The sequence below is a fragment of the Loxodonta africana genome, chromosome 13 (genome assembly GCF_030014295.1).
Source record: "Loxodonta africana isolate mLoxAfr1 chromosome 13, mLoxAfr1.hap2, whole genome shotgun sequence".
Lineage (NCBI taxonomy): Eukaryota > Metazoa > Chordata > Mammalia > Proboscidea > Elephantidae > Loxodonta > Loxodonta africana.
The window spans coordinates 44,772,869-44,785,660 of NC_087354.1; the positions used below are offsets into that span (position 1 = coordinate 44,772,869).

The 12,792-nt window shown below is 35.8% G+C and overlaps 1 protein-coding gene across 7 annotated transcripts in view; it reads right to left on the reverse strand.

The window, feature by feature from the left end:
• Window positions 1–12,792, reverse strand: part of LRRC49 (leucine rich repeat containing 49) — a 176,933-nt gene that overhangs the window by 13,960 nt on the left and 150,181 nt on the right. For all 7 annotated transcript variants that reach the window (XM_023552871.2, XM_023552872.2, XM_010593717.3 and 4 more), the window contains 3 exons: window positions 11,550–11,735; window positions 7,570–7,679; window positions 821–974 (listed from right to left, as the gene is read on the reverse strand). In XM_023552871.2, coding sequence (XP_023408639.1) covers window positions 821–974; window positions 7,570–7,679; window positions 11,550–11,735 — 450 coding nt within the window. The remainder of the gene's footprint in view (window positions 1–820; window positions 975–7,569; window positions 7,680–11,549; window positions 11,736–12,792) is intronic.

Genomic DNA, 12,792 nt, shown 5'->3' on the forward strand with positions numbered 1-12,792 from the left:
TGCCATCTGCCATCTTTGTCTTGTTCTTTTACCCATTTGTCCCCTAAAATCTCTTGTAGAAAATTAACATTCTATTGTTTTCAGATGACTTGTTTCTTCAGCCCTCTTGTGAGGTCCATCAAGGAAGGTACTGCATGCTTTTCATTTTTGTAGCTCCCACAGCATGATAACATTGTGCTCTCCCAATAAATATCTGAACACATAAAGAAGTAAAGAATTGGTTCCAGTTTTTCTGGTTAAGTAGCTATATTGGGAAGAGAACAGGTTAACATTATATTACATAATTAAGACCACAGGAGTTAATGGTGTAGGAGAATGAAAGAAATGAATTAAAACATCCAGGGCCCATGCAACAGGAGCAGAATGGAGGCTCTGCTGTGTCCTCTGCCAGTTTGGCATGCGCTGGTCAAGCCCTCACAGAAAGCTTACACTCTCTTCTTCTTCTTTTTTATTGTTGTAAGTATATAGGTAAAGAACATTTACAACTTCTACAGTCTTCACGTGTACAGTTGAGTGACATTAATTATGTTCATCATGTTGTTCAACCATCACCATTTATACCCCTTTTCTTAGTTCAGATAAATCGGGACCTTTGGTTCTACTTTGGCCTGGCCTTTTGGTATAGATTTCTTTTGAACAATTTTTCTGCTGAAGTAAAGACATTGAAACTATGAGTTCTTTATCTTGGGACTCTACTTCCTTTTAATGCCTTACTGCCTATTGTACCCATCTTTGTATATAAGGCTGATTAATATTCCAGAACAAAAAGTTATCTTCAATGACTAAGGATGAAATATACAAAGATTAATGGTAGTTTTACCTCCAGCTTTTCATTATAAAAGTCTCTTGTGGTATAATTCAGTGTAGCACGATTTGTGTTTTCTCCTACAAGTCTTTTACTGTCATTATTTTCTTCACTGATAATGCCTGGTTTTTTCCCTTTGGGTTCTAGAAGATACTGAAATTGCTTCTTCCTACAGAAAGACAGTAAAAAGAGATTTAGAGAGTTACTTATCAAACTTATTAAAATGTCTATTTTTTGTTGACTTTAGAGGGGGGTATATGTTGTTAAGAACAATCTGTTTTATGAGTTTGAGTTTATTATTTAAGCTCAGTTCAGTACCCCATCTTTCTACTGACTATGCTGCTCAACCAAATTCTTTCATTTCATAACTATCAATTATCAACATAAACATTTCTCAAGCATTTTTAAAATGGGAAAAGTTGATTTTTAAAAAATGAATATAAAAATTAAATAATCACAGAGCACAAAACATCCCCATTAAAGATGTAGTGGGCCTAACTTCAGTCTTTACTTCCCATAAAACATATGCTGGTTACCTCTTATAAATCACACAAATACCTCATAATTCTATTATGTAGCTCAGCAGCATTACTCCTAGCTAGGAGGTGGAATAGGATACCAGTTTAAGTTAGGCAAAAACAAAACAAACCCCTGTCAGCACATCAAAGCAAGATTCTTGTGGGAGCTAAATAATAAAACAGAAAGCCTCATCTGATTATGCAGAAGGACATAAACAGTGCCCCCAGTATCACAGGTCCACAAGCCTAGAATTCCAGAGAACTGCAAGTCATCCTCTGTGAAGACTGCTTTCTGGTTTCTGCCACTTAGGGTGTCCTTAAGTGAAGTGATACCCCTACTTCACTGTGAACTATGAACTGAAGATTAGGGACAGAAGAGGAATATATCTTTAAAAAAAAATTCTTTTTTCTGATTTAAAAGTTTAACATAATCATTTTAGAAATGTTGGAGAGTGCAAATTTTGAATAGTATAAAGAAATAGATAAAAATAGTCCAGCTATATATAGCTCATAAATCTACATACATCTACACATTATTCATATTTGACATTTCTTTCTATGCTTTTTCTATGAATTTTTATAAAAAGTTAAGATTATAACTAAATATCCATTTTGTATGTTTTTGTTTAATACTACATAAGAATTTTCTATTATTAAAAATTAGTAATTTTAATGTATGAATAAAATTCAATTGAAATATAGATCACAATTTACCCAATCGATTCCTTTTACTGGATATTTAAGTAGTATAATGTTCTCACTTTTGTAAAAAAAAAAGGAACATATAGACCTTTATTTGCATTTATGTTCTTTATCAATTTAATTATAGAAACAATGCACATATGTATTTTATATCACTTACTAGCATTTCAAATAACCAACTTTTCGTTAATTCTGTTTTTAACTTCATTATTACTTTCCTTCAACTTTCTTCAGGATTATTTTGCTGTTCTTTTTCTAACTTTTTGAGATAAATCTTTAGTTTATTTATTTTCAGTCTTTATTCTTTAAAAAAAAAAAAAATTTTTTTTTAATATACCCATTTCAAGGCTAAAATGTTTCCACTTAGCACCACTCTAAGTTGATCCCACAAGTTTGTTTTTTTTAAATTATGGTAGAAATATAACAGAACCCTTGCCAATTCAACAATTTTTACATGTACAATTCAGTGATATTATGTCCATCATGTGATCCTACAAGTTTTAAAATGCATTTGCATTATATTTCAGGTCAAGGTAGTTTCAAATTTACAGTATGAAATTTTCTTTAACCTGTAAGTTACTTAGAAATGAGTTTCTTAATTTTAAAATATATGGGTATTTTACAGTTATCCTTTTGTAACTGAGTTAAAGCTTAGCTGCATTATGGACAGAGAACATGGCCCATGTGATTCAGTCCTTTGGAGTCCACTGAGATCTGTGGGAGGCAGACTGATTACACTGATGGTCCTAATTAATGGCTTTCCTAAATCTATGCCCTTTACAACCTGATTTGACAGCTAAGTAAAACTTACGTCCCTGCCCCTTGAACTTGCTTTGGCCAAGGGAATGAGGGTGAAGTGATGGTGTGTCATTTCTTGGTTTAGGCCTCAAAAGGCTTTTTATGGTTCTGCTGTTTCTCTGAACCTTGCCCAAGTCCAGGCCAGCTTTCTGGAGTATAAGAGACCACTCAGAGTAAAGCTGTCCTAGCTAAGGCCTTTCTGGACCAATTTACAGCCAGCCAACCACAAAACAAGTGAGAGAGCCCAGACTAGATCAGCAGAGCTACCTACCCAACCCACAGGTGACCGGAGATCCATGAGAATCCCTGCTGATATAGGCAAACCACTCAGCTGACCTGTGGACTAATTGGAAATCTTAAAAGAGATTAAATTAAAATACAACCTAATCCTATAGATTGTGTCCTGCCTCATTAATATAACTGCCTCTAATCCTGCTTCACTAACATAATAGAGGTTAGAATTTATAACACATAGGATAATTAGATCAGATCACAAAATGGAGGACAATCACCCAATACCTGGAATCATGGCCTAACCAAGTAGACACATATTTTTGGGGGGCACAATTCAATTCGTAACACTGTATTTTTCATCTACAGAACTCTCCTTTGGTTTCCTTTCAGATCTGCTGGGTCACTTTTTAAAATTTCCTGTTCTCTCCAGATATTGTCAAGCTTGTCTTTTATATCATGAAATATAACTAAGAATAGTCATTTTATAATCTTATGAGTAATAGTGCCAATATCTAAAGTTTTCATGGGTTTGTTTTATGTACTCTATTTTTTTCTGTTGATTCTTATACATTACTGCCTTATTTCCTTGTGTGCTTAGTTATTTTTTTCACTATGTGCGTCATTGTCCTTAAAAATTATCCATGGGGATTTTTTGAGGTAGGGTGACATTAACTTTCTCTAGAGAGGAGGTGCATTTACTTTTCCCAGGTACTTAGAGATACTAATGTTTAAACTTTGATATTATTTTGAACTACCCAGTTGTTATGAATTCAGGCTGAAAATCTATGTAAGGACAGGCTTTTGTTACAACTTCTTAGGGACAACTTTCCCCTTCTGTTCATCGAGACAAGTTTCTCTGGAAAATCCTGAGAGTAGGGAGAAGTGGTAGGTTTACTTCTGACACACCCTTACCCTTACCCTGATGGTGTAGCCCTTGGGGGTTCAGCTTAACCTCAGGAAGATCTCAATTTATATTCACCACTTTAGATGGGCCTTGGCTTTACTTCCACCCTTCCAACTGCTTGAGGCTAGCAAAACCAAAATTTAACTTTCCCTGGAATGTTTCCAGGGCAAACACAGTCTCGTGCTCACCTTACTTCTCAATATTCTCACTTTTACAGATCTCTTGACCTGTTGTATCTTGTCGGCTCTTCAATACTTTTATGGAGATCTTTTTATTTTATCTAGTACTTTTAGTTGTTTTAAACTCACTGGATGGTCAATATAACCTAACTCATCATTTTCAGAAACAGAAGTCTCATATGCTCATTGAGAAGTTTCAAAAGGTACAGAAATATACAGAGAAAACTTGAAAACCTCTCTTCAACTGCCTCTATCACCACTCCTAACATCCACACCTTTCCAGGTTTGCATCCCTTCAATACTCTTGTATGCCTCTATATTTACATGTCTGCATATTTATTTTGATACTTTTTATAATCACATGGGGTCATAGTGTAAGTATTGCTTTGGGTCTTATTTTATTCAATTAACAATCTCTGAATCATTTCACGTCAGAAAAGGAGACATACATCAGTCTTTTTTTTTTCCTTCTTTTTACAGTCATGTAATGACTATAATAGAGACCTGGTGGCGCAGTGGTTAAGAGTTCAGGCTGCTAACCAAAAGGTCGGTAGTTCGGATCCACTAGCCACTCCTTGGAAACCCTATGGGGCACTTCTACTCTGTCCTATAGGGTCGCTATGAGTTGGAATTGACTCAACGGCACACAACAAGAACAACTATGATGGAGATAGTATCATATAGATACTATATTCATAATGTAGAATTATCACGATTTATTTAACTTTCCTCATTAACAGAGATTCAGTTACTTTCCAAATTTGGGCTACCACATTACAAGAAAGCAATGGCAACCTTGTATATAAATGTTTTGTGCACGCATTTAAGTATTTCAATAGGAATTATTCCTAGTATAGAACTTCTGGGTTTAAAAACATAAACGCTTTAAATTTTTATAGGTATTGCCAAAATACTTCCTCAAATAAGTCTTTGTCAAGTTATACTTCCACCAACAGTGTATAGAGCGTATATTGCCCTGAACACTAAAACAAAACAAAAAATCCTTGGTATTATTGGTTTTAAATTTAAGCCAATCTCATTGACAAAAATAACACCTCATTATTTTAATTTAATTTTCCTCTCTCTGATTACAAATGAGTTGGATCTTTTCTCATGTTAATTGGCCATACATATTTCTTCTTGTGAATTCTATATCATTCACTTTGCCTTTTTTTTCCCTATAATGTTGGCTGTCTTTTTCTTACTCAATAGTTCTTTTAAAATTTGTTAAATGTTACAAATATATTCTGCTCATGTCTTTAGACTTTGTTTATTGTTTTTTAAGTTCTTAAATTTTTATGAGCAAAAGAAGCCCTGGTGGTACAATGGTTGAGCACTCAGCTGCTAACCGAAAGGTTGTTGGTCCGAATCCACTTAGTGCTTCTGCAGCAGAAAGACCTGACTATCTGCTCCTGTAAAGAGTACCACTGAGAAAAACCTATGGGGCAGTTCTACTCTTATCACAATGGGTCACTGTGAGTAGGAATCATCTCGACGGCACCCTACAACAACAAATGTTTGACATCTTATGAAAGTATTAGAGAGTGTAGTAGAATATTTTTATACACTTGGGATAATGAATGCCTTCCTGACAAGATACGAAACTCAGCTTGATTAGCTTCCTGAGAAACCACATTGGGATTTTGATTGGGAACTTGGTAAAGTTGTGATTTAATTTCAATAAATTGGCATCATTACAATATTAAGTCTTAAAATTCATTAATATTGTATATCTCTCCCATTTTTTAGACTTCTTTTTTATTCTTAATTTCATAGTTATGATGTGCTAGGTGGTTTCCCCAGTATTCTATATTAATTATTGCCTCTATAAATGAGATTCATTTTCTAATACAATTTTTAATAGTTTGTTATTGGTACGATAAAATGTTAGTTACTTTTGTATGTTGATCTTGTAACTTGCTTCCTTGCCGTATATTTTTATTAGTTCTAAAAGTTTACTACTTGAGCTCTTAGATTTTCTGCGTAGTTTTTATAAGGAGTCAGTTTTTATTTTTTACTGATCAACTATTTTTTAGACAACTAATGTTTCCAGCTTTCTTTCCACAACATTTCTTGAATTCAATGTCTTCTTATTTCTTGCATTCATTATTCATTTTGTCGTAGTACTTCCCTCAAGTATTTTTTTTCAGACTGGTTCTGTGGTTTTTAGGTGTGATTTAGATTCCACCAGTTAAATACACTTGGATAAGACTTGAATTTACAACTGAGTAGAGAATTGGGGGTAGCAGTCAAGATACCTATTTTGTTGGCATAAATCATAGCAGGGCAACATGGCTCTGGAGACAAGGTCAGGGTAAGGTGGGGGACACAAGGAACTTCCTGATCCCTAATATGGTTAAAGTGGTCATCATCCTGAAGCTAGCAGTTGGGGCAAGAGCCTCTGGATCCCCAGCTCCCTGACAGTAGCAAGGTGGCAGTTTCCTGGTTGGGCTGGTTCTGTTGTATAATTCTGGGATGTCATCTTTGGAGGCCCAGTCTAGAGACTGCTTTCCCGACCCTGCCAGATTTTGTAGATATCTAATTTCCTGTTATCAACCCTTTTCTGCTTACTCTAGCCACTGTAAATTCTTATCTATAACTGAATCATGACTAATATATCATCCTTGACTTTTCTCCCTTCATCCATACCCACAGTCTGTCTCTTAGTCAATACGTTCTGTCAGGTACACTTTCTAAGCATTTTTTAAATTTTCCCCTTTTCTATTTTCACTGTCTTCATTCAAGTCTTCATAATCTCACTCCTGGATTATAGGCTAGCCTCTTGGTTGGTCTCTATTCCTTCATTGTCTGTCTGCCCAAGAGGAGGCTTTCTAGAACATAAATCTAATCATATCATTCCTTTGCTTAATTATAAAGCATAAGTTTTCGTTTCTTATTTTGTATAGATTACAAGATTCTTCGAAATCAGACTACAACTAAGCTTCCTACCTTCATTTCTTATCACTATTCATAATCATTCCATGCTCCAGCTATGGTGAACTACTTACAATTCCCCGGGCCTCTGAAGATCTCTTTCCCCCATACCTTCCACTTGAAAAACTGCTCATTCCTGAAGAGCTAGATCAAATGTCACCTCCTTTGTGAAGTCTTCCCTGAGGTTTTCCCAAAATGCAGTGTTAGTCTCTCCTATTCTTCCATATCCCACTTTTACAGCACCTCTCTTACAAAACGTTAGCAAATAATTACTTAAACATATCTTTATCTTATTAGATCATAAGCCACATGAAAGCAAGGCCTTTGTCTTATTCATCTTGATATCCTCAACACTTTGAATAATGCCAGCCACAAAATAAATCTAGGATAAATGCTTGTTGGATGAGTGAATGGCACCATTAAGAAGTGTGTGGATTTTATTACTTTTTCTAGTGTGATGGTAATTCTATAAAAACTACAGACATTAAAAGTTACCTGGCATCCCCCAGAATTGAAATCATACGGTACTGGGGTAACTCAGAAGATGCCACATGTGCTAGGATTCCAAAGAGCCTTTCAGCCATTATCATATCATTCTGTGTCACCTGAGGAGATAGAGATAAAAAATGTTACCATTTCGCAGCTCAGAAAAGGAGGGTGAGAATGTTTGCACAACTTGAAGAATGCAATCAATGCCACTGAACTGTACATGGAGAAACTATCGAATTGGTGTATGTTTTGCCATGCATATTTTCAACAACAAAATTTAAAAAATGATATTGTTTCTCAGCTTGATACAACTAATAGAATTTCAAAGAAATGTCCAGATTAAATATTTTCTTTGAGTCCAGGAAAGTACACTTGCCTGGGCTGTAAGGAGAAGACTTCTCATTGGTAATGCTCTTTCTTCCCTGAGCTTTACTAAAATGAAGGTGTTCCAGTGTTGGTCATGGTGATGGAGGATGACTGGGGTGATGAGTTATCTCTGACTTAGAAGCTGTTTTTCCTAAGAATTATGCTTGAGGAATCCTTAAATTCTTAATGAAGTCCTATTTTTTTCCTGGAGTAGAATGATTTGGGGGGAAAAATTCCCAAGACAGATTCATCTTAATGATGTGTCAGAAAGTAATCCAAGGTGTCGCTCATACCTTGCTTCTATAGGGATAATTTTTTCCCTTCCTGAGTGGTAGAACTCTTGATGGATTACAAAAGGTGCTCCTATTCTTTCTGGAGCTCTTATATTTAATTTATGTCAGCCTTTCCCCTTCAAGGATCAACTTGTCACAGACATGGCTTGTTCAAGTTCACTCCTATATTAACTGAGAAAGCAGTGAAAGCTGAAAGTGGACTTGGATTAATATCTAGGCATATTTAAAAAAAATTAAAAATAGGGTTGTTTCCATTTTAAATACTGTTGGTTTATATAGCTCAGTTGTTCTCAACCAGGGCCATTTTGTCCTCTAGGGGACATCTGGTAATGTCTGAAGTCTGAAGACATTTTTGGTTATGACAACTTTACAAGTGGGGAGGGGTGCTACTGGCATCTAGTAGATAGAGTCCTGCATCTAGTAGATAGAGCTAAACATCCTGCAACGCACAAGGCAGCAACCCCACCACTCCGCAACAAAGAATTATCTGGCCCAAAATGTTAACAGAGCTAAGGTTGAGAACACCCTAGTATAGTTAAAAACTTCAGATCTTCTCAAATTAATTCTTAGTACTAGCTGTTACATACTTTACAGGCATTTTCTAAAAAGGAATCCATAATTTACAAACATCTTATGCACATCAATCAGTGCCAACTGACTATTTTCCCTTCCATGGACCTTCACGGAGCCCTGGTGGCACAGTGCTTAAAGAGTTCAGCTGCTAACCAAAAGGCTGGCAGTTCGAATCCACCAACTGCTCCTTGGAAACCCTGTGGGGCAGTTCTACTCTGTCCTATAGGGTCTCTATGCATAGACATCAACTCCAGGACAATGGGTTTTTACTCCCTCAAATCCTTCCTTTAGCTAACAACTAAGTTGTTTTGGTCCAACATAGTCATCTAGTGGCCAATGCAGGCTACTACTCCATCTTTTCTTGATGCTCATAATTCAGTTTAATTCTAACTCTAGCAAATCATTGTCTCTTACACAAAGAGAAGTGGAAATGTAGTAGATAATCATTATATTATATACTGACAGGAATGACATAAGCAGATATATATTTTAGGCCTTTTAATAAAGTGTCTAATATCCCTGGCATTAACATTTTCAGAGAAGCCCAGGTAGTGCAGTGGTTAAGCACTCAGCTGCTAACCAAAATGTTGGCAGATTGAATCCACCAGCCGCTCCTCAGAAAAAAGATGTAGCAGTCTGCTTCTGTAAAGATTACAGCCTTGGAAACCTGATGGGGCATTTCTATTCTGTCCTATAGGGTTGTAATTGACTCAAGTGCAATGGGTTTGGTTTGGTTTTTGGAACATTTTCAGAAATTTAAATCAAAATAAATTATATTGGTTCTTTTAATTCTTCTCTACTTTATGTAATTATACTATACTATTCCTTCATATTTCAAGGTTCTATAAAGTGGGGTATTCTTCTAGTATTTTCTAAAATGTCTGGGTAAATATACTATTTAGGGTTAATCAGTCAGAAACCCTGGTGGAGTAGTGGTTAAGTGCTACGGCTGCTAACCAAAGGGACAGCAGTTCGAATCCACCAGGTGCTCCTTGGAAACTCTATGGTGCAGCTCTACTCTGTCATATAGGGTCGCTATGAGTTGGAATCGGCTTGACAGCATGGCACTGGGTGGGGTTTAGGGTTAATCAGGATAACAGTTTGGCCATTAATAAAGGAGAATCACTCACAAATAGCCAAAATAACCATTCTAGCTGTAGTCCAGGCTACCCCTGGAAACCTTCTGGATTAATTATTAGGTCCTTCCAGGGACTCACAAGCTCTCTGGGGAGGTACAAGAGATAAGACTGAACCAAATCTCTTGAGGACCAACTGGAGGCTGGTTCCAGGATTGCCCCACATCTTCAACTGTGGTCACGGGCGTGTCACTGTTGATGCAAATTTCTATACAGCTCCCTTAGACTGGCCAAGAGACCTCCAGTATCTTAATAACCAAAAAAACACCCACTGCTGTTGAGTCAATTCCGACTCATAGCAACCCTATAAGACAGAGTAAAACTGCCCCACAGGGTTTCCAAGGAGCACCTGGTGGATTCAAACTGCTAACCTTTTGGTTAGCAGCAGAAAGCTTAACCACTGCAGCACCAGAGCTCCAGTATCTTAACAGCATGCTGGAATTCTGGAGTTCGAGCCCAGGTGTACCTGCAGTGTTATCGGTTGCAGGGAAATACAGCTGCTATGGCTACTGTGGTGGCAAAGTTGATCATAATTCATCTAATAACAAGGAGGTCTTCTTAAGAATTTCAAGAAATATAATAATATTAATAATATGATGTTGTTAGGTGCCCTCAAGTTGATTTCAACTTATAGCAACCTCACGTGACAGAGTGGAATTGCCTCACTGAGTCTTCTAGACTGTAATCTTCACAGGAGCAGATTGCCAGGTCTTTCTCCCGTGGAATGGCTGCGTAGGTTCAAACCACCAACCTTTTGGTTAACAACTGAGCACTTAATTGCTGTGCCACCAGGGCTCCTTAATAACACATTAAATATGTTTTACTTGGAGGATTATTTAAATTCAGTAGAGGCATAAACATAGCTTCTCTCTTCTTTTAAAATAGTATCTAAAGAAAACATGGTTTTTGGGTAGCTAGGGGATTAAGCTTGTGATAAGCTTTGCAGAATTCAGCTAAAAAAATAACTTTTCATTAATAATTTTGTAGTTATCCAACAGTTACACCACAAGCAGCAGGCAGTTATAATTATAAACTATTAACAAAGCAGAGCGGATGCTTACTTATGCTTGTTTCATTTCATTTTCCTTTTTCTCTCATTTTATGTTCCTTCTTTTACCTTTCCTCCTTATTTTTCTTCTCATCTCTTTTTTGTTTATCACTCTTTTTCCCATGTATATTCTTTTTTTCCATTTTAGTCTTCCTTTCCTCTGCCACAATCTTTACTAGTAGATAGTTGGGTATTACTTCTCCATCCCCTTTTATATGCCAGGCAGTTTGCAAAGCACTGTGACAAATGCAATATTACATTACCTGCAGAAGAGTTCTTCATTTTTTTCTGTCACATCACCAACATTTTACTCCTCTGATTGCTTACAAAGTAAAAGTATTTACTATTCACCATAATCTGGTTACCATTGATTTTTAGAATCTGTTTAGTGCTTTAGAAATTTTGGGTGAATAGATTTTTAGTTTTTTGACATTTTAAATATGAAGATCTTAAAAATATATATATTTCTCAAAAGTTCTATTATGATTATTTAAATTCTTAACCATTTTTATGACTATTTATTCTAAAAAGGAAATTTTTATTCTATGGTTCACTTAGTATTTAGCTTACCTCTGTCCCATTTATTTTCTGCATACTAAAATGGCTCAGCCTGAATAGTACATAGTATTTCCAGAGTGTAAAGTTGACAACTGGATTTCCTTGAGGATCGATTGTCAGCTGGTCAATGCGGCGAAGCTGTGCTAGGGCATTAAATTGCTGTAGCGTTACAAGATTTGTTTCCTTGAATTTAAGGTGCTGCAATAATAAAACGCACAATAAGAAGTGAACAATGAGTTTAACCATCTTAAAATACTAACATTACTGACTCACAGATCATCCCCCCAGTAAATCTATAAACTTTAGGCTTAGCTAGTATGTTTTCAATTAGATTAAATCAACTGAATATACTAAACTTATATGACAATAATGTATCAATCTACCAATATTATATCCAGGATGATTTCACTTCTGCCAAGGATATCCCCTCATTTATTAACAAACTAAGATTCTTAAAATTTATATAAATAGCCAATAATCCAGATCCTTGCCGGCATTACAAAGGTTCTATATGCTTTACACTGACATTAAACCTACAAAGAAAAGACTGGAAATAAAAATCTCGGAACATTCTAAACACAGGGCTCACACTGCTCCTGTACAGAACTAGTTAGCCACTATTATCTGTGTCTTGACAACTACTAGTAGGCTAGTTAAACTGGCTACAGGAAAATGGAATCACTGAAACTAAAATGCTAACTCAAGTTTTCCATCTGTGAATCTAGTAGCACTTGTCTAAACATACTGCCTCCATGTCTGCACATCTTCTTCAGAAAGGATGAAGTGGCAAAAGAAAAAACACCAGAAAAGGACAGGTGAGGAAATTACTTGGCTAACAGAGAAAAAACACAACTATAATAAAAACCCAGGAGATAATTTATATGGAAATCACAGTTTCTCAAATGCATTAAAAAACCCTACTACCGTCGAGTCGATTCCGACTTATAGCAACCTCACAGGGCTTCCGGGGCTGTAAATCTCTACAGAAGCAGACTATATACTAATACGTAACACAATAAAACCATAATTAGAGAAGGCTAACTTCTCAAAGTAATTTTAATAAGCTACTAAAATTATTCCACATTATTAGGGGACTACTTTTTTTTTTTTTTTTTTTACTATAAAAGTACAATAAATGCATATTCCATCAATATTAGGTACAGTAAATGAATACATATTACAGGGTTACATGAGGTCTTGTTGAACGTTTTATAAGGTAGAAATACATAATTTGAATAAATTTATATTATCCTTT